Below are 22,258 nucleotides of genomic sequence, written 5' to 3'. Positions count from 1 at the left end.
CGAGTGTCAGCCTGCACACGTGAAAATAACATAGCTCAATTTCCATTTTTATGAACAAGCCTCTGTCAGGGAGACTGATGGAGAGAGATCTGCTGGATCAATGTCATTCTGCCTCAGGCATGCCAGGGAGCTTGTCCACTTCTTTAGACTGTCTTCAGCATAGTCTCACACACACAAGTACTTACACCTTGATATTCATACTCCCATTTTTCACAAGTTCACATTCTTCTCTCGCTATCTCTAGCACGTGTGACAGGTCCATCCGCAATTTCTCAGCTGCGTAGACACTCAGCTGTAACCTTGAGTTGAATGATCGGTTTAACCAGACTGGAGGGATTCCTGATATTAGAGATGGGCGCTCGAGCTCAGTCGTGAAATGAGTTCAAACTTGACGCTAAAGCGTTTGTAGATAAATGCGACTAACAGGGTTGGTCGCATTTAAAGCCTCAACTGTTGTTGTTATTGTCAGAACTTCTCCTCTCACCCACACATTAACACACACATGCACCAGTTGGTGCAGGCTTTTGTCCAAAGTAGTAAGAATTATGTGCAGTGGGAGTGTGAAGCACCAACCCTGGCACCGCCTGTGCTCTTCTCTCCCATTTGAGCCGTGCAGCACCACATGGAGCACACAGATAGATAAATCCTCGAGCGGTGTAAGATTAATCAGAGAATGATGGTGGCTGTTAGACAATGTCAGGCAAATAAAATGTGTTCCTCTGATTCTTGTTGATGGCAGTGCAAGAGCACAACTTGCCAAATTAAATCCCCTCCGGGCATTTTTTGATAAACAGCATGAAGATAGTCTGGCAAAGTGTTAGGTCTTTGAAATTGTCTGTCAAAAGAAATAATTCATCCCCGTCAAATGTCTTGTCTCAGACATTTGAAGCAGAGGTTTTTGTTCCACTCACCTACTGAGGATTTTAAGTATTTGAAAGACGTCAAGTGTGCTGCAAAGAGCTTCATGCTAACATTATGCAGATATCATATAATCCTGTGAAAGGACCCCGGAGACACATAGTGTGATACTACAAATAAAAAACATTAGGATATTAGGTGTAAAGCTCAGCAGCTAATGCACAGCCTATTTGCCCATATTGCAAAAAAAAAAAAAAAAAAACTATAATGGTATACATGTTACTAAATTATTTAGTATAGTGCATTAACATATCTATTATCCGAACAAAATCAATAATGTACTTGTGTTCTCTCTGTCCATTTGCTCCTTGTTGTTGGTCAAATCCTCCTCAGTCAGAAAAGAAACACAAGATTCATAAATGGTGCAGATTTATGGAACCTCTAAGACTGAACCCTAACCCTACTCTGAGAAAAAGTAATGAAAATTAGAAAACATTGATTGATTGAATCTTTATTTTGAACATGTTGAAAAAGTACAACAAAATAGAATTAAAAGAGACAAATGAACAAAGCAAAACAAAAGGAAAACGAGCAACCACAACTCCAAATAACGTTCATGTTCAAAAAGGAGCAGGAAGAAGCATAAGCTTAAATTGTTTAATGAACTTAGAAGAACTTGTTTTCTTTAAGTGCAAGGCTAGCTCTTCATCCCTTTATTCTACACAAAGCTGATTTTAGAGATACTGCACAAGCATGAGATTGACATCAGTGTTATCATCAAACTCTTGGAAAGAAAGCCAAGCGTCATGCCCCCCCAAAAATGGCTTAATATACCGATATGTATACAGTATAGCTCCGTCTGTCTATTTATACAGTGAAGGAAATTGCATTTGTGGGTTGAGCCTCTGTTACCCCAGGTGCAGACAATCAGGTGCCTGATTAGCACTTTTTAGCGATGAGCCCACATTCTGCCTACAGCAGCTGGATCACAGGGTTAAAGTGTGGACAAGATACCGAGCTCAGAACAAAAGGTAGTAGAAGAATAAACTGTTTGGCAACGGCAAGTTCTTCATGGGTGTAACCCACATACTCAACTCTGCTGCTCAACTCACAAATGCAATTTACTTTACACCATATATATATATATATATAACACAAACACATTGGTGTGTATATATATGAATAGTTATGTCTCTGAGTGGCAGCAGTGAATGGCCTGCCTCACTGGTTCCTTTCCCTAGAGATGAGTCTTGTACTTGAACTGACTGTTAAACAACAGGCACTACTGTATATCACTGTGCAGGAACAAAGCAATGCACAAAGCTTCCCATCTCCTGACCTTAAATCTAGTGTGTGTGTGTGTGTGATTGTGTTCCTTCCACCGTGTATCAGAGTACGTGAGGAGAGAGTGCCTGCAGGGGTGTCAGCGGAGGTTTAAGATATTCAGCTTGCTGTCAGCACCGACACATTTCTCCCTCTGCACCGCTGCACAGATATGCAAATCCAGCCTCCTCAGAATGCAGAGCACCAGATCAGCTTCAATTTATTCCATTCTGCTCTCTCTGCACTCACCCTCCCTCCTTCCCTCTCCGCTCTCGCCCCTGTCTCTTTCTCTCCCCGTCTCCTCCTCTTTCTAGCTGTCTCCATTCTGTCTTTGGTTTTCTGTTTGGTCTTCTGTTCATGGCATATGCCCTCAGTGAGGAATTGAGGGAGGATTTATTCTGAGCAGCTTCCAGCCTAAGCTTGATGCAAAGAAGCACATCATTCTTTCAATCTAGTACAACAAGAGGAGCCGGATTGCTTGATTGTGTGCGTTTAAGTACATATATTCTCACCTGTGCATGCATGCTTGGATATGTATGTTTTAGCGTTAACGACTATGAGCGTTGTGCGCATGCAGCAATCTACCTCTCTTTCGCTTAGTTAATTACCAGCAATATAACAGCAGTGGCCTACATTGAAAGTGGTGAAACACAATTAGTCAGTTGCCAAGCCGCTCTCAAAAAGGCTATCTCACCAACACACAGTGTCATCAGTAATCTAGTCTCAGCATAATCTAAATGCCAATGTCTATCCTCTGTGATCCATCCCCATCCCGCACTACATTTACATTCTAATTAGATGTGGCCAAGGCCGCTTTATAAGGACCCTCTTTAATAACATGGCTGTATTCACCTTTTCAGAGTCCCATTGCGGCTGTAGAAAAGTAGGCTACACTTTATATTTTGTCCCTTTGACATTGTGGCTAGTGAGGATTTAAGTAGCTTTTCAAAGCCCTTGGCACATGAGTGTGTGTAGCCTGACAAGAGGTTTTCGTGTCTCTAGAGCATGAATTATAAAAAGAATTGTAAGAAATGGAGATGTGGTGTCAGCGCAGGCATAAAATGATAAGACTATACACATCGGCTCCATTTTGTCCATAATTAGGCATAAAGAACATTTAATTGTAGTCCCTGCAGAATCAGTTATATTATTTATTTAAGTAAGTACTTGACTCTTCTTTCTAATAATGCCAACAAATTTAAACTGGAATTAAAGATTTCATTAGCAATCTGCTGGAAGCTCATTTTTAAATTCGGTGATTCATTTCTTGACCCATTAAAAGTTGTTTAAATGATAAAAATCTTTATATGAAAGCAAAACATAGTATTTTCTCCTTTGCAAAAAACAAAAGAGAAAAACAGGTTTGCATATTTTCCACAGTTTTTCTTTCTCACGTGAACGTATACGACGAGAAATAGTACACTTAAGTCATAGTCGGAGGTAAAAGACTAAATATTTAGCAGCTTTTTATAAAAAAATACATCAGTGATTGCTTTGCTTACGAGTTATTTCAAATTGTCCAAAAAACATTATTTTAAGTTATACATACATCAGATATAATAAGATTTTTTTAAAGTCGGGGGGGAAAAACTCCCAAAAACCAAATTCTTTGGTTTGTTTGAGGTCGTGCTGTAACTTGGCACCGTATTTTCACGTCAGTTTAAATAGCGTAGGTTAGATAAACTCCCAGTCTTCTCTCAGCTTCAGTCTGGGGCTTTAAGAGAAACATGGAGCCTTTTAGACACATAATTGTGTTATCCTTAAATTAACACTGTCTGTTAATGTTGCAGACGGGCAGGACTTGATAACATTTGCTGCCCTGCTCCAACATTAGTGATGATTATACCGACAGCTAATGTGGCTACTGGGGTAATTGCTAAAAGTTAAATGGCTAATGTTAATGTGAGTGCCGGCCAGGTTAACACTGATGAAAACTCTTCAATACTTCATTGTTGTTGAAACAGGAGCTTTACTGACCTCTGAAATTCCTCCTCCAGTGCTGCCAGTGTTATGAACATTAACTACTTAATTTATTAGCGAGGCGAGGTGCGTGGCTCTCTGTCTGCAGCAGTGTCATGTGAAGTTGTGTGTCAGCTGGAAGAGGCGACGACAGCACTGTTTGTATCGATGTTGATGTGAATGAGTATCTAATCCAATCAATTAGTGTTCAAGCTTCACTTTTTCTTTCACACTATTCGAAAAAACTAACTTTAACATTTAACCAGTGAGTCATCAAAACATAAACTGGGGTTGATCTAATCAGTAATTCAACAAATTGTTTCCCTTTTTTTTGCTAAAACAAAAAACCTCAAAGAAATATCTGAATCCATTCACTGTATCAGTCTGGCCTGCTTTCACTGTTAGCATTTAGGTGTTTTTTTAGCAGCTCTTTTAATATGAAAATTGTCCTTCCTAATTTGCTGAGACTTGACAGCTGTTTAAACAACGCGCAGTGACAGGGCTTTCAGAGTGTTTGGATATAGCTGCCTGTGTTGGTGTTCTGGTGACAACGCATTGCTCTAACAAGAGAATTTGATAGAAGCTAATGTGAAAAGAATAAAACATCTTCTGGATGACTGCCCTCATTTTCACTCTTGTAAATGCTCTCTCAACGGTGGCAAGCCTGATTTCCATTTTGAGCTGGCAATAGGTGCTTTCACCAGCTGTGGGAGAAGATTGGTGGTTTTCCTTCTTAACTGTATTTCTAATTACAAAAGTCATGTTTAAAAATGAACAGCAATGTCCTTCTCGGCTTTAAAGTAAAATTATTCGACACACATCACAGCTCGTTTTGAACCAGTTGAAATGTGATGTTAGTGTCTTCTGAACAGCACAAACGATAAGAGGAATTTCTGCTCTCGTCAATTAGTGAGTCATAATTTTGAAGTGCTGTCATTTTTCCAAATCGCTATTACACTTTGTTTTACTTTCTTAAAGCGACAGACCACTCATTACCTGTCCTTATCTGGTGTAGCGGACATGACTATGAAGCTGCAATACAATAATAATAATATGTCATACTGGGGCATTTGCAGGTAATGACCAGCAGTGTTTTTATCTATTCAGTACTTCATTACACTTTGATACTCTGTTATTTAAGTTTGGAAATCGTGATCACTGTCTTCAATTTAAATATGATATATATATATATATATATAATATAGTCTGTATTACAATATGACTTCTTTGACTTTATTAGTACAGAAATGCATTTTTTTTTTTGTATTTCTGTAAGCCTCCACATGTCAACAGCAACCGGGCTTAGCTTTCTACATGTAAAGGCTTAATCAAAGGTGGAAACATTCACAACCTATAATTGGAATAATCTGAAAAGGTGTTTGTAACTTTAAGAAAAATGGGTGGTCCAATATGGCTTCTAAATTCTTCGTTAGGTCCAATATGACCTTTATAGATTACGGTGTATAGTGATACAGTGGAAATGGAAATAAACAACAGAGAATAATTATCTTCACATAATACATCTCGTATAGCTCATGGTGTACCGTATTTTTCAGACTATAAGGCACATTTAAAATCCTTTAATTTTCTCAGAAATCGACAGTGTGCCTCATTTATGAATTCTGGTTGTGCTTACTGACCTCGAACCGATTTTATGTGGTACACGGCGCTCACAAATTTGTCAAAAAATGTTTTAGTACGACTTCGGTAAGCTATGAAGCTGCACCGCTTGATGGATTGTCAGAGCATTACAGCTACCGTAGTCAGGAGCCTCGCGGAGTAATCTGAGTCCTAAACTCTGTCCGCTTCAGGTCCCAAAGTCAAACGAACACTGCGGCATCACTGAGAGTTACAAACTGTCTAAATTCTTTCATCTTTAATACAATTATCAGTGTTGCTGCTTTACCAGGTGTAACAATTAAGTTTAACATCCAGGCATCCATGAAAACAGAATTTATTACATTTAACGGAGTTAGAAGTTAGCAGGAAGTTAGCTCGCTAGTTTCCACCTAAACATGATATAGAATGTTCTGACTGAGAGACTTCTGAAAAAATTCAAACGTACAGCTCTGCTATCACTTCCAACATAAATGAAGACAGAAAACTAAACAACAGTGACTTTTGTAGGGTTACTGAAGTTGGACTAGCTGGTATATAATGATGTGCTACGTGATCGGTAGCAACACAGCTATGTTAGCATAGCAGACCCATTCATAGACAGCGTGCCTTATAATCCGGTACGCCTTATGGTCCGAAAAATAAGGTATTCTTTCATTTAACCAGTTGAACCAGTCTGTCAATTTAAATATATAATGAGTAGCTTCGATAAAATTCTAACTGTGGCTCTTTCTTGTAAAGCACAAAGCCAAAATGGTAAAGTTGGTTCAAGTGAGTAAATTTGAAACTCTAATTTGTTTAAGCTGCATCTCAGGGTCTTTAATTTTCTCTGGGATTTTAGTCGAAGATTAAAGAAGACATTAATGCTTAGACACAGTTCTGTGGGGGAATGCTAAATAGATACATAAAACACAGTGAGCCCCTGTCAGTGATCTTACAATTTATTTATACTTCAAACAAGAAGTGACACAGTCTGCAGAATTCATTTTATTTTCTTCTGCGGCACTCATGTTGTCTCCAGCTGACTTTCCTTTGTTTCCTATTGCGAATGAGAATCAGAACCCTGTGGCCCTGACAATATTATCTACTTGAAAGGAACACATAATAAAACCATATGCTTTATTTTACACCACATAAAACCTCAATAAAGCTCACTCCAAAAGGCAAAACGAAGTGATTAAAAAATCGAAATGGAATTGGTCGAAATTTTTTCCAAAGCTTTCGTTACCAAATTCAGAGCTGTGTTTGCAGACTCCTCTGTCTGTTGGTGATTAAAGGAAATAAGTTATTGTGCAGTAATTCTCAATAACAAACAGTTCTGCAGCAGGCACAAACTTACACTGCCCACACATGCTAATCTGTGACGGTCTGATGGTGTTTTCTGGAGGAACCTGCTCAATCTTTTGTGGCACATTAGCCAGCCAGCTCTCAGAAAGTAACAAACCTCATTACAGGCTCCTCTGTAATTGTGCTTGAAAAACCGGCATTATTATTTCTTTGAAACCAGCGGCGTTAAACTAACGACGCGTCAGTTAGACAGGTCAGGCGTCAGCAGTGCTGTGGCAAAGTAGGACATGTAATGCACGCCTTCCAGAAGGAACATCCATCTGCTCATTCACTTTTATCAGCAGGATATGAGGTGTGAGCAAATACCAAACAAAACAGTAAAATTCTGGAGAAAGAAAAACACTCCTCTGAATCTCTTCTTGTTCTTAACAATTTGCCATTTGGTGTGAAAGACAGTTGCAAAGTTTGTAAAAGGAAAAATGAACAAGATGAACTTCATTAATGCGTAAGCTGTTACAACAAATGTTTGGTTGCTCAAAATTCCTTTGCAGTCACTTTTTCTTGTTCTGTTTTGTGACAGTAAAAGATGAAGAAGAGCTTTTATATCTTTTATCGAAGAAGTGTAAAACATTTTTAGAGGCGTTCGTAAATTGTCATACCAGCACACCAGATTCATCACCTGAGCTATTTCTTTATTTTGATTTAAGCTACATCCACACAGGGAACAGTTTGCTACTCGTGCATCGCTTTGAAGGTGACTGTCAGCTCCCACTGGACTTTCCAGGCTCCAGTTGCCTAGGTAACCCTGTAACATACCACACTACCTTGTCATATGTCAATCAGTGATATCCTTCGCTGTCATTGGTAGTCACTTCAATCGCTCACCTTGAAGCTGATAACAGATTAGCCTACACGCCCCTAGTGTTCTTTTTATGTTTTTCATGTGTGTTTGCCACTTCACTTACTTTTTGTTTACTTTTGTTTATGGTGTGGATGCAGCTAAGTGTAAAAAAAATGTGTAGTAGTCTCAGGCAGATATAGAAGTTTTCAACTTTGAGAATATATATTTTTTCCACGGCAGTATCGCCTGCAAGGCATCAAATTAAACATTATTTTCATCAAATGTGGAAGAGCAAAAAATTAGTGAATGTTAATTTCCTGAGCTAATTTGGCTCCAAGCAATTCCTGAAACTTTTATCATCTGTCTCCAGAGGTTTGAATAGATGCAGGGAATTTGAAATTCTTTGTCTGACAGGATTTAAGCTCGGCTCTACTGGTTGTCCAGTTTATCAGAAGATTAAGCTACATTTTGGACGTTCTTTATCATTTGTCTTTGCTGTGTGAATGTAGACAAACGGGGAAGGAAAAACAATCACTAGAACCACAATTACATAAAGGATGCGTCTAATGAGAAGCTTGGAACAGGTTGGAACATGTTATAAGATTAGATCAAGATAAGATGAACTTTATTTATCCCCAAAATTGGGAAGTTATTGCGTCACATCAGGCTAACTATTAAACATATCATATTACAAAAAAGCAGACAGCGACTTGGATGAGGAGGAGCCAGGTCGTATGAATGACACACTAACAAGCAGAATGAGAGAAGATCAATGAGATTTAAAGCACAGGGAACAGCTGATTGGCTCATCAACGGCAAGCAAGAACACAACTAGACCAGAGTGATGATAATAGTTTGATGTAAAGTAAAATTATTAGAAATACATTCACGAAATGTAACTCATTTCTGCCATTAGTAAAACTTTAGTAACAATTCCTTTGTGCTACAATAATATTCATATATCATAATCGCACATTCCCGAGCATTTCTCTTTACTTGCTAACAGTTACATGAACCTTTTTGAGCTAACGGGTCTAAAGCAAGGACAAGAAGAAGAATGTGTTAAAATGAATAAATGTATTCCTAAGATCTAAGCAGACACATTTAGCAGGCTGTTTATGTGCAGTGTTTTCTTATAAAGATAGCACTCATTGTATGCTAACGTGCTAAAAAGGTAACTGGCTTTCAGAGCTCCTCAGACTCCTCAGATTGAAGTTACCCTGTGATACATGCGTATCCAGTCATTTGCCCTTTTCCTAATAATTTCCAGTGACAGCTTCTTAAGAGTTTTTTGTGTAAATGTCTTATAAAACGTTGCCTTGCAAAATTTGTACTTGATCTTGTAAATTAGTAAATCATAAAGTCTTTATTAGGGACTATATCAGTGTTGGCGATCTGTATTTTAAAAAAAAAAGAGGCCTCACTTTTTCCTTGTTGGAGGAGAAAACAGCTGCTATTGAAAAGGCGATGTTTTTGTGCTAAATTCAGTGTGAAGTTTTTAACTATGACATCACCTTAATTTGAAAAGACGTTAAAGTGAAATGTGAAATATGCAGCATTGATGATGAGTACTCTATGTCGGACAACCCTGAAAGCTGTGAAAACTGAACCATGGTCTCGTTTTCACACGCGGGATCGCCTCCGTTGTGTAATCAATATGTAGACTGTGTGGCACAATTGTGTCAATGTTGCTTCAAGCTCACACTGTTAGACTGATTACTCCCAATGGGCCTCTTTCCCTAAAAGTAATGACACTTTTGTATTGTTCAGTTTTGGGGATGGGTTAAAACTTGCCATTATTACAGATGTTTGTGTAGACGTCTGCAGAGACTCCACCTCTGTCTCAGTTTAGTTTAGCTCATTTTTGCTGAGTTGTAGTTTGTTTGAAGCAAAATTCTGCTATAAGACATTTTCCAAAGGCCAGGAGAGTCGACAGATGTCTTATCTCCCAATGCAGCCCTGTAACGACGAAGATGTTAGGATTCAGCACTTTCAGTTTTTGTCTGCTTATCTTGAAGTTTGAACTGTTAACCTGTGGGGCCAGACGGATGCCGTTCCAACCGTCTACTTTCAGTTTGTCAGAGGATGTCTTCATCACTCAGTTTGTAACGTTGAGAAACTGACAGTCATGCTCACTTTCCGCAGAAGCTAGCCAGGTTTGTGTTTGAGTAAAAATGGGAAGAGCTCCAAACTGTTTTTATTTTTTTCCTCCAAATTCCTCACATTGCTGCTTTTGCTACTGTTTATGTTTGCAGGTGAACTGTAACACTTTTTTCAGTGCCGGCAGCGACTGAGTTGTTCTGCTTTCAGAAAAGAAGCAGGAGAAGTGAGACTGAAATTGAAAACAATTTCCGAACAAAACCAGGACTGATGTGCAGCGATATTCAGGTTCCCCCTTCATCTTTTTACTTTAGGTTTCTGTATCAGAGTGACACAGCTGGTAGTACACAGACATCCGTCTTTCTTCTGTCAAATGCAAGAAATTGGAATTTAGACTCACCTTACAATGGCAATCAGTTTTTACCCTGCAGCTTTAAAAATTAATATAAACTTAAGAGCTCTAACATGAGGGAATGCTCAGTATTTATTTGTTTTGCTTGAAATGTTAATGGAGCTGTGTGAATGTGGATGACTAAGACTGGCCACTGGCAAGTTTGAAAATTAACTGGCAGCACTCTAAGTCTCCCTGTTTGGGGCCATGTAGGTGCTTAATAAGCAGCTTTTTAGTGCTTATCAATGTGCAGCGTTTCATATGAAAACATATGTTGTACTATCAGTAAGTGTATTTCATCTCTAATCTTATGAATGAAATGAATGAACATTTACAGTACTGTGCAAAAGTCTTAAGTCACCATTCATTCCTTTATATTTTGCTTGGAGGACGTACAGCATATAAGGAAAAGCAAAGTTTGTACATTGATTTTGAAAGTCAGCATTCATTCTCTAACAAAGCCTGAACACACTCCCGATCACTGTGGATCATTGCCACATTGAAAAATGAAGGGGCTGTTTGATAAGATCCCCAAAACCACTGCCTGAAATGCAGACCCGAACCATTACAGAGCCTCCACCATGTTTTACAGATAGCTGTATATACTCACTGTTGTACCTTCAGACATATTGAAGATGATTTAAATCAAATTTGGATTCATCACCCCATAAGACCCCATTGTCTCTTTTGGCCCAGATCTTGTCTAATTCAGGGTATTTTCTCCCTGTTTCCCTTCTATAAAGCCAACCTGAGGTCCTTTGTGATGATTAGATGGATAAGATGAAGGGCCAGATGTACCTCTCAAGTCTGTCAGGTCTTTCTGCTTTCTTAAGGACATGACTTTCAGAAACTGTTTACTGTTCTGCTATAGATATTTTTTTTTAGGCCTCCCACTTCTGTTTTTTGCACAGTACTGTATGTCTACTTATAACCAGACTCTATACATGTACACGGTGCTTATGAGTTCCAGACTGGGGTTTTTAAAGACATACAAAATTGTATTACAGCAAGATCGCGAAATTATTTAAACTCTTTATTTATACTTGTTCTTACAATTGAAACTACAGCACGGCATTGAAGAAGAAATGGTAAATGGAGCAGTAACAGAGTCTGAGCTCTGTTTTGTGTGGGATTTTCGAAACACCGATATGAATGAGCTATCATCATGTCCTCACTGCTCTACATTCTCCCACCAACCAGCAGCACCTTTGCTGTCCCTGCCTTGTCAGACACTGGTTCTCTAGCGAGTTGTGACGAACTGTCATGTGCGTGACTAAACCGGCTCAGCAGCTCGCTGTTGGTTGGAGAAATCACTCAGCCATTACGGCCCCTCAGTTTCTGTGAAAACAGCTTCAGGCAGGAGATTTGGACAGACCAAGAGATAGAGAGAGACTGTTTTCACTGCAGTGGGAAGCATGGTTGATGCGTCTCCCTAACCCCTTGCAAACAGCATGCCAACACAAGTCTGAAACAGCACCTTCTCTATCCACTTGTAAATTCACCAGCTCGGCAGCACAGGAAGGGAATGTAAATTAGGTGTGACTAACAGCAAGATGGGAATCCAGGCAGTTTTTCCCCTCCTCTCTTGCTGTTCTCCCCTGGCTACTGAGGGCTTTGTACACATCCACTTTCCTGCAGTGCTGCAGGCTGTCAGCTTGGTTTCACATGCAGAATGACTTGAGCTGGAGGTGCATAAGCTGAGGCCAGATATGGTAAAGAAGATAAAAGGGCAGATCTGCTGAACTGGAGTAGCATGAAAAAGGCTACAGGATTTGTGATTAATTGGGTGCCCTTTTTCTCCTTCTTCAAAAGCCATTGGACCAGCGTCATACTTATGGGAAACACCACTGCCATTTTTGAGTTCCCTAAAACATTTGAGCTTTGTTAACCAGCTCAAATCATTTATGTGTGATGCAAAACCCAAAAATCAGCCAAAGATGCAGTCAAAGAAAAACAGCCAGGCAATGACGGAATTATAACAACCAGATTGAAAACTATTAAAAAAAATAATGTTCATTGATCACTTTCTGGTGCGTGAGTGCACTTACAGGCTGCACTATTTTGGCCCAAATCATTGAGCAACAAACCATTTCAGTGATCAAGCAAAAATCCCCTCTCAGTGCAGGCAGACGCACTGTTTGCCCCTCGTAGCGATGCTGGTGACTTTTCCTTTTTCATATCTATGTTGTTTGATTGTGATCAAACAACAGTTTCTCGTAAACCCAGTGGAGTTCTTATCTGGCACCGTTTATCCATTTGCTAAACCACAATAATTTAAAGGAAAGACACAGTTTGACATCTTCAAGTTAAAAATTGAAAGAAAAATTAGGACTTTTTTTTTGTCATGTTAGTCTAGAGGTTTTTAAATCTTTGATAACATAAAGTAATAAAGGAGAATTTTGGACTTTACCCTGGATAACGCATTGGTACCTCGCACATGTTCAAATCACCTTGCGAGGCAGCTGGATTCGATCACATAGATCACAAGAGAGTCCTTCATCCCAAGGCTCTAGCTCTGTGTTTGTGGCTGAAACCCGGTCAGTACAGTCCAGTCAGCTTTCAGTGAGGAACTAGTGGTCAGTCAGTTCAGCCATGTTTTAGGCGCAACAGCAGATAAAAAGGTTCCTCCAACCATCTATTATTGTAACTTGCATTTGGCTGCAAATGACTTTATGTGGGAACATCTTACAAAAATGGTATCAATTGGCTAATGATAAATTTCATAGAGTTCAAAGTTACTCAAACTTTTGGATTATTTTTGATTTTCCTGGCGTCCCGCGTCGTCTGGTTTATTTCGTTGACGTCTCGCGTCAGGGTAACATTCAAAAAGAGGGCTGGGACTTTTTATCTTGCATAAAGTGACTTAACAAATGGGTTACTACTAACGAGTTCAGCAACATTTAAGCTCTTCAGTTGGTCCTCTAAGAAGCTAAATTTAAAAAAAATCCAGTTTAAAAATTGTATTTTTGTTTTATCCTTTGTGCTGAAAACATACAAAACTGTGACTCGGAAACAAAGATTAATATCCAACCATGATTTCTGTGTACCATCACAGCCCCGCTCTCCAAGCACTGTGCCTGTCATAGACTCTGCACTGGTTATGGTGAGATCCCAGTGGGGAGGAGATACTGTTGAAGGTGTTATATTCAATCACAGCGCTGATGGTTTTCCACTTTCCTTTTCAGCGGTGTCATCGTTTGTAGGCATAAAGTAATTTCCTCTTGTCAAACTGTCTTCATAAGGTGTGTCAACATGTGGTTAATGTGTATATGCATAGCTGTTCTAAGGTTTATTATTCAGGTGCACTGGGATCTGTGTGTAATAAAAAGACACAATAAGAATACCAAAATCAGCCTTTTTTTTCTATCTTTGAGTGCGTAGGCAGTTACTCTCACAGAAAGAGAAACAGCAACCAGCCAATTATTCTTGCGATTATTATTGCAAGGGAGCGGATGGGCCTGCATGTTATTGATGTCAGGAAGGATGTCAATGGACCTCCATTTCAATCCAATAAATACTCTTTGCACTGCTGCCCCTGGATTTTCAAGGGGGGTTATGCAAGAGTGCTTTCCATCGACGGTGAGCCACGTTCTCCCATTGCGCGTAATGGGAATAGTATGCACGCAGTCATATTTGTTAATACGTAAGGAAAGTATCCAAGTGCGGTGCGTATCCGTCTTTCTGGCACAGTATGTTTTACAGGGCTGATGATGGAGCCGGCCCTCTGCAGACAATCGGTGCTTATTTTATGGCCTCCTCCCCAGCTGCAGCGTGTGGGCAATAAACCTTTCTCCAGCAATCTCCAAACAGTGCAGCAATCAATGGGAAATTATCTCAGCCAATCGATGGGCCAGGCTTTCTGTTCCTCCCTCTGTCTACCTCTCCTGCTGTCCTCCTGTATGTATCCCCTTTCCCCTGTACACCCACCCTCCCCCCACACTTCTCCTCCTCATCCCTTCTGTCTCATTTTTGCTGTGTCTCTGTTTTTTCCACCCACTCCCTCTCCCCCAACCCCCACCCCCCCAGCCCCCTCTCACTTGCATTTCCTCTAGCTCTCTCAGCTCTGCTGCGCCTATTTTGAAATGCGACAGCTCAGCAGCTCCATTAACAAAAGTCGCCTTCACACATGGAGCATGTCACATTACCGGACCGACTTTCCTGTTGAATATGAGAGTCGAACTTGTTGTGAAGCCCAGCGTCTGTGCTCCTTGTTGCCGTCCTTGGTTTTCTGTGCCCAGTTGCATAAAACGATGTTATTTTTCCATATTTCGCTTCAGGGTGTATTTTAATAGGTTTACAAAATTGCCACTTCTCAAACTCTCAGACTAAGTACCAAGTGGTTTCCAACAGCTAGTCTAAAAGCAAAGTAAATACCGAAGGGTCAAAGAGTTTTTAGTTTTTTTAGACTTTATTCTTCAGATTAACTCTTGAAGGTACTGATGAAAAAATAACTTTTTAAAAAAGGCTGAACTGAACAAAAGAAACAGCTTTCATTTTCCTGACTTTATAATCACTATATTTATGTAGGACAGCATGGGGGCAAGGTGATTAGCACTGTTGAAGGCCCTGGGTTCAAATCCACCACCACGCTAGGTGTAGAGCTGTTCTCCCTGTGTCTGGGTGGGTTCTCTCCGGGTACCCCGGCTTCATCCCACAGTCCAAAGAGGTGAGGTGAATTGGTGTTCCTAATTGCCCATAGGTGTAAATGGTTGTGTGTCTGCCTTGGTGCATTCCTGAATAAGTTGAAAATTCTGAGGACCCGGTCGGAAATCTTTTGTGGAACTCAACTTGGAAAGTCGAGTGGGAAATCCGAGTAGACCATCATACCCTGAGTTGGCAATCCAAGATGCTGACACTGAATGTAAACAGTAATCTTTGGATCTGTACTCCCACTGCTGTGTATTTTCGACTGACTTGATAAGTCACTGAACACACTGACCAGGCTTGATCCGTGAATGCGTTTTTTTAAGCACAAAATAGAAGTATATGCTGTGTTGCTAGGGTTACGTGCATGGCCCTACCTTGCCAAGAACCAAAACAAGTCCTGGAAAGCACCAACTCTGGAATGACGTCATCTTGAGTCCCAACATCTGAGTTCCGACTTATCTAGAACGCATCACCTGGGTTAGCCCCACGACAGACTGGTAACGTATCCAAGGTGAACCCTTCCTCTCGCCCTGAGGTAGCTGGGATAAATATAAATATAATTGGATATATTTATATTAACACAAGATCAAATGAAGAGCTCTCCTCAGCTCTACAGAGCTTTTCTTTGATATCTTTCCTTTAGAGTTTTGGTTTTCTCTCACCTTCTCTTATCAGAGGTTCTATCACAGCACTCTACTGTGCTCAGAGAAAAGGCTTTTGAAAACAGATTTAAGTTGTTTGGCACATCCATTTTCACACATAAACTCTGGAGAATATTGGGAGAATCGCAGCATTACATTTCTAAAAGTAAATTTTCAGCGCTGCTTCAGACTCATTCTTACTGAGAATTCTCCTTTTGGGTGAGCCGAGGCTACTGTGGACACAGCGTGTGCAAGATGAAGCACAAAATACACCCATTCACTACGAACTGTCTAGTTAGGTGAAGTGTTCTCACGTGAGCACAATTTGACATCGCAGACTGTGAGCTTGGTGGTTAAAGCTGTTTACAGGTTTGCAGTACAGGTCTGAAATTGTCTTTGGTAAGTGGAACATAGCAGAGCATTTATCGGCCAAAGGGCTGGATGGACTCAAAAACAAAGTGAAGATTGAATTGACAGTGACCAGGTGCCTGTATTTGTAGTAAATGCTAATCCTTCTCCGTGTCTGCTGGAGGTGAGGTGTGAATAGGACCTGTTTGCCAACACATTCACCATAACACCTTCAGGAGGTGATATGTCAATGCCGCGTTGTCACCTTGTTGCACTGAACCCAGGTGGCTTAAAGATTCATTAATAGATCCTCCCGAAGTTGAGACCTTAAGACGATCTCTGCAGCTTAAGTGTCACGTAAAGAAGCCCACATTTTCTGAATTAAACTGAGTATTGGAGCTTTTTTGAATAACCTGCCGTCTTCGACCTACTACTGGTTTACTCAACTGTTCACAAAATAAATTAAAATGCAGCACGCTGGCTGTCCTTAAAATTGCATAACTAGTCATTTTATAAGGAAATCCAATGCTTCCCACAGATTGACCTCTTTGGGGTGCGGTTGGGTGGTTTGTGTTCATCAGGCTTCCAGATATTTGGAGTCAGCCAGCATCGCTCCATCTTTGGTTTTAGATGAATTAACACAGGTTGGAAAACTGTTGTTGTAGGCAAAGAGTTTTAATCAGCTTGAGTAACTCTGCCTCGTCTCTTCTGTTAGGGTGCTACGTGCTCTGCTCCATCCCTCCCCCTCTCATACACAGTGACAGCCATAGACTGAAGTCTTTGGACAGCAGAGGAGAGAAATTAGCATGACTATGCAGTACTGTGAAAAAGGTTTGAGTCACCCCTCGTTCTAAACCTTTTGCTAGGAAAATGGGAAGTAATTGAGGTGCAGTTATTTTTTTGAAATGTGGAAACATGCATGGTAATGCAGCATATAACACAAAAACAGAGCTTGTACAAATTTAACAAGCTCGAAATTCAGTATTTGGTGACAGCCTGAACTCTTTTAAGCTAGCTTTCTTTAAGTAGTGTTCAGGGATATTTCTCCGGGCTTCTTGAAGGACATTTAAAGCTCTTCGTTGGATGTTGGCTGCCTCTTGTTGTGCTCTCTGTCAAGATGATCCCACACTGCTTCAAAAAAGTTGAGGTCCGGGCTCTGGGGAGGCCGATCCAAAAAGACTGATAGTCTTTGTATGATTTTTGATGCTATGGCAGTGTGTTTAGCATCATTGTCATACTGAAAAATGAAGCTTTTGTCTATGCTTTCCAGTTAGTGTTGCATGGTGAATCAGAATCTGGTGGCATTCATAATTACATAAATTTTGACAAGATCGCCAACACTACTGGCTGAAATGTAGCCTAAACCATGACAGAGCCTCCATCAAGCGTTATTTACTGTTGTTACTGTTACTATTGTTACAGATCTCTCTGATCTGAATTTAAAAAAATAAAATAAAATTCTTTTGCTAAGTTGTCTGCCATGTAAAGACACAACACTGGTCCAAAGAAGCAATTTGAAAGACTTTCAGAAAGCCTGGAGAACTGTATGTGTTTTTCATTATGACTAACAGGATTTTATGACCTATCACTTTTAGAGGGTGTCAGGGTGGGGGCTTTGTTTTTACGTCAGGTTGCCATTGTCACCGAGACAAAGTAACATGGACAGTCTAGTTAACGAATGCTTCAAGTGCTTGTTTCGATATCATGTTTGTTTCAGTAAAAATATACACAAATGTCACTGTGTCAAATTGCCAGTGGCGATTTTTCCTCGATTTTGATCCCAGCTGTCACTCACACGGCACTAAAAGGAAGTTATTGTGATTTTGTTTTGTTTTTTTAAAGGCTGAACAAGTCAGAGAAGTTGAAGTGTTAGAGGAACCCTTCAGGGAAAATCAAGTCTGCTTACGCTGGCACAACACCGCTCTGACTTCAGCTCTTCGGAGTTCAGCTGCCATCTCGATATTTTATGGTTTAGTCATTGCGCTCTTAACATCTAATATTTATTTTCCTCCTAAAATACATGCTACAATATAACCACTCTTAGACCTCGTCTGCTGGATGGCTCAGAAAAGCCTTTTTAACTTAGGCTGCGTTTCTGTGTGGGTGAATGTATCATTACAGTAATCTTGGATAACCTTTTGGCAGCACTCACCTAACAAAATTCCAGGGGTGTTTCCACACCTAAGCAGCACTCGCTCCTGGCAGAACAGACACACACTGACAGCCATTCAGAGAGGTTTGGAAATGGTGAGCAAACAGCACTTCTCCTTAACACCTTATTTATGCTGCTACTACCCACAGAGTTCAGCCATAACATGACAACATGAAAAGAAAGCATAAGTGACAACCACCGCCCCTGCCTGTCACACTTGTATCATTTTTTCCCCCTGCCTCAGCCACCGGGTGGGGGGAAAGCAGTTAATGTCGTAGTTTGACAAACAGGAGGCTTGTGTGAGGCTGAGAGATGCCGGGTTATTATTTGCTTCGCAGTAAGAGACGGGGTCAACAAGGGGTATCGAAAACTGGCAGAGGTTGTCCTGTGCAGAATAGGGACAGAGCAGTAGACCGCGGGCTGTAATAGAGAAATTCTGAATGTGATGAAAATTCGGAATGCCGCTCTGACAGACAACAAGTTGCACTCACGATAGATTAGGAGGTCAGCTCCGGTCAATGGCTGCGAGAGTTTTTGTTTACGCGCCATAGCTACAGGCATTCGTATAAATAGCAACTCGATAAAATCCCTCTTCAACATTCTCAGCTGTTTCATCGGTGTAAACAGTCGCAGCAGAGGTTCCCATGAGTTTGGTGAGCAACAAGTTGTAACCGTGGATCCGCAACAAGTTGTAACCGTGGATCCACAACAAAAGCGGCTGCCTGTGTATGGTTTTACAAATAGAAGAGCATTAATCAGCAAGTTTGTGCAGGTGCTGCTTCAACTACCAAATCCAAAAGATTACCAAGAAATCCTTCACTGATGCATTCTTGGCAGATTGGAAGACATGCACAGACATAAATTTGTAATATTTATTTGTTACTACTGACTTTTCATATTTCCTGATTTCCATTGACTTCCTGCTATTCTGTTTGCTACTGATATAAATTCTGTCTTTCTGCTGGAGATAAGACTGTTTGTGCAGATGGACTTAAGTCAAGCTGGGTGTTAGAGGTGTCACACAAGGATCAATATTAGCCTCCTTACTTTTTACTGCACACATAAATAACTTTTATTTTTCTGCACACTGCAGTATCCAGTTTGTATGCTGACTGTTAGGGCGGCGAGGCAGTGAGGATACAGGAGTTGTAGAAAAAAATCAACTAAACCAAGCTAGTGCTACAGGATCAGCTCAACTAATTGCATAACAACAACATGATAATGAAAATTTCCATAAAATTGTCAGATGATGTGGTTCTCCAGGCTCATCCCGTTATTTTCCTCTAAGCTCCTCTTGGGCTATCTTAGGCCTGACTTAGCTGTTGTAGAGCCTACGATGCAGCCTTGCTAATTGGCCGCTCCTAGTTGTGGTCTTTTTCTTTCTGGTTCTTACTGTCTCTCTAAAAATGCAAAAACTCTGAAGGCGTAAATGCACAGAAGGAAATGACGCTGCTGAACAGGTGAACCACAGTAGTTTTGCTGGCAGTGTCGACCTGACATGTAGTTACTCGGGATTTGCACGTCAGGTTACTACCCGAAGAAGTCTGAATTAGTCATCAGATGAAAGGATCTTGTGCCAGAGTTGGCCAGGCTTTTTTTTAATGTAATTTAGCAAAGTCTAATCAGTCCTACCTGTCCTTGAGAGCTGTGCATATTGAGGTGAACCCTCAGTATTTACATCCTGACGCCTCGTCATGATTGTACACCAGGGCAATGATACGGGTAGCTTCTTCTCTTTCTGACGTGTGATGTGAAGGAGGTTTTCTTAACTGAGGAACCAGTAATATGACCATGCACACCAGTGGTTTTGCGCTCTAGTGAGCCTCAACTTTTCACTTTACATTCGAAAGATCCCCACTTTGAGACCAGGAGGAGACACAAACAAGCTAGTGTGATCAAGACCATATAAATGTTAGGGTTGCATCAGGAAAGACATCCAGTGCTTAAAAAAAAAAAAAATCTCTGTTATACATCCAGATGCTCATCCACTATGGCGACCCCTTGGAAAATAATGGAGCAGAGCTGAAAGTACCTTCTTCTGTTCACCTGATCGTTTGGAAACTCCAGAAGTTTTCTGCTTGTTTTTTAATTGTTTTTTGTTTTTTAGCGTAGTGACAATTTCTGTCAAGAGGGCCGATCTTGATCTTTAACCTACACAGGGGTTAACTGTCCAATGAGCCTTTAAAAATTATGAGACTATACAAAGTGGCTTTAATTCTAAACAGTTATTACAATGTTTATATTAAACCAATTGAATTAAAGCGTGACTGGTTCATTTTAAATGCACTGTGGTTGTGAAAGAGAGGATTATACGAAACTCCTTTACATTTCAGGTAGTGTTAGATCCATACATGTACTCCCTTTTTATCAGCTTTGTGTGTTTAGCCATCGTTGCTGTTGAATTATACTGAATCCAAATCAGGGCTGTATATGTATATTAAAAGGCTGTGGGCTAATCTCTCTTTGTCAGTGAATAAAAGGTCTCCCTGGTCTTTTTTCCTCATCATCTCACTGCCTCCGTCTCTCTCTCGGCTTGTCTTTGTGCATCTACCCGAGTCCGCCTGTAATCAGCAGGCCTTGAGCTCTCAGAAAGGTCACCCTGTCCCTTTGATGGTGTTTTGATTCATCCCTTCCTCTTTTCTCCACTCCCACCCTTCCCTTTCACCCCCATTTTTTTCTCACAGGGAAACTAGAGAGCCACTACCACCAGGGTGCCAAGAAGGGACTGGTCCCATCAGCTGCAGATTGACGGTAAAGGAGAAGCTGAAGAGGACAAAAAAAAGCAACTTTTTCCCCCCACCGCTATTTTTGCCAGGAGTTTCCAGAGCTGACATATTATTAGTATCAGTTTGGTCTTTGTTTTGAATTCCTGGTATTTGTATTTAATTAATCAATCCTGGTTAATCGTATAGAATACAAAATTGTACGGTTACACCTTTTGTGAATGCATAAATAATTTTCTTTCTTGTTTCAATTAAAGAACGCGTTTGGCAAAATGGAAAAAGACTCTTTTGAAATGTTTCAATGATGCCATTTTCTCAGGGCGCAAGAGATCATTTTCTTTTTTTAATGTTTTTATTAACCTGTCTGGTTAAATGAGGTGACAGGGGAAAAATGAGTTCAGCTTTATTTTTAGTTGAGAGCATAATAACCACAGGAGAAATGCGGTTCATCTCTTCTCAACAGAAGCAAGCCTGTCATTACCCTTCTCACACCTAAAGCCTCATTTAGACCAACAATAGCAGTGTTAAAAAAAACACACATACACAGAGCCCTCTCATTAATTTCAATGAAGCCGTTTCATTGGCACAGCAGGAGGAAAGGCAGAAAAATTGATCATGTTCCTGCAGCGTGATCTAACATCACCCAGCAACACACTGATTAGACTAATCAAATATACAGCTGGTCCACGCGCTGTAAACTTGAGCATTGTGTCAGTTACTTTGTTTCCCCCGCAGTCTTTAAATGCACAGAGAGAGTTATTGCTGCCGCGATAACCTTTCAGAGTCCCTCCTCAACCCTAAACCGCCGTCTGATAAGCCCTCAGACTCGGCAACTCATTCAGCTGCTCGGATGGTATTTCGTCTCCTCTGCCGTACCTGCAGCAACATGCCCACGTGGAGGAAAACCCTTGGAAGCAGGGGTGTTTTCAGTCATAACACCACAGATTAGCTGGCCTGTGTCTGTGCTCCCAGCTCACCACACGACTTTAAACTAGTTTTTAAAGATTTTTCCCCAAAGTCAACACCTTTTTTTTTTCTTTTCAGTTGATTGAACGATAAAGGTAAGAATTTCTCGTGGATCTGGTCCGTCGCACATCTTCTCTTGCTTTAAAAAAGAAAAACACCAAATCTCCAGCGAGCCTTCCAGACCTGCATGCTCAGACAACTACCAGTGAAATCATTTGTTGAGTTTATATTCAGGCACACATAAAGTCTTTGACACCTCTGTTATTAAGTGCTGCTGTGACAGGCTCTGATTGATATTTCTGACATGCACATTTCTACCTGCTCTTGAGCTGCTGCGTGTTTACTTCCTTGCAAATGTGTTGAGTGGCTCTTTGACTAAGCTGTTTCTTGCCCTGGGGCGTATTT

At 40.5% G+C, this 22,258-nt stretch overlaps 1 protein-coding gene across 2 annotated transcripts in view; it reads left to right on the top strand.

The window, feature by feature from the left end:
* trip4 (thyroid hormone receptor interactor 4) overlaps nucleotides 1–21,412 on the top strand; it is an 81,903-nt gene extending 60,491 nt beyond the window's left edge. The window contains exon 12 of one of the 2 annotated variants that reach the window (XM_040045499.1): nucleotides 20,849–21,412. In XM_040045499.1, coding sequence (XP_039901433.1) covers nucleotides 20,849–20,857 — 9 coding nt within the window. In that variant the 3' untranslated portion in view covers nucleotides 20,858–21,412. The remainder of the gene's footprint in view (nucleotides 1–20,848) is intronic. The other variant, XM_040045497.1, reaches the window with a different exon arrangement.
* The last annotated feature ends 846 nt before the right edge of the window (nucleotides 21,413–22,258 follow it).

Source organism: Simochromis diagramma, unplaced genomic scaffold (genome assembly GCF_900408965.1).
Source record: "Simochromis diagramma unplaced genomic scaffold, fSimDia1.1 OVJJ01000079.1, whole genome shotgun sequence".
NCBI classification, from domain to species: domain Eukaryota; kingdom Metazoa; phylum Chordata; class Actinopteri; order Cichliformes; family Cichlidae; genus Simochromis; species Simochromis diagramma.
Note: the sequence above shows the minus strand (reverse complement) of the source record. Positions and strands in the feature narration are given on the sequence as shown.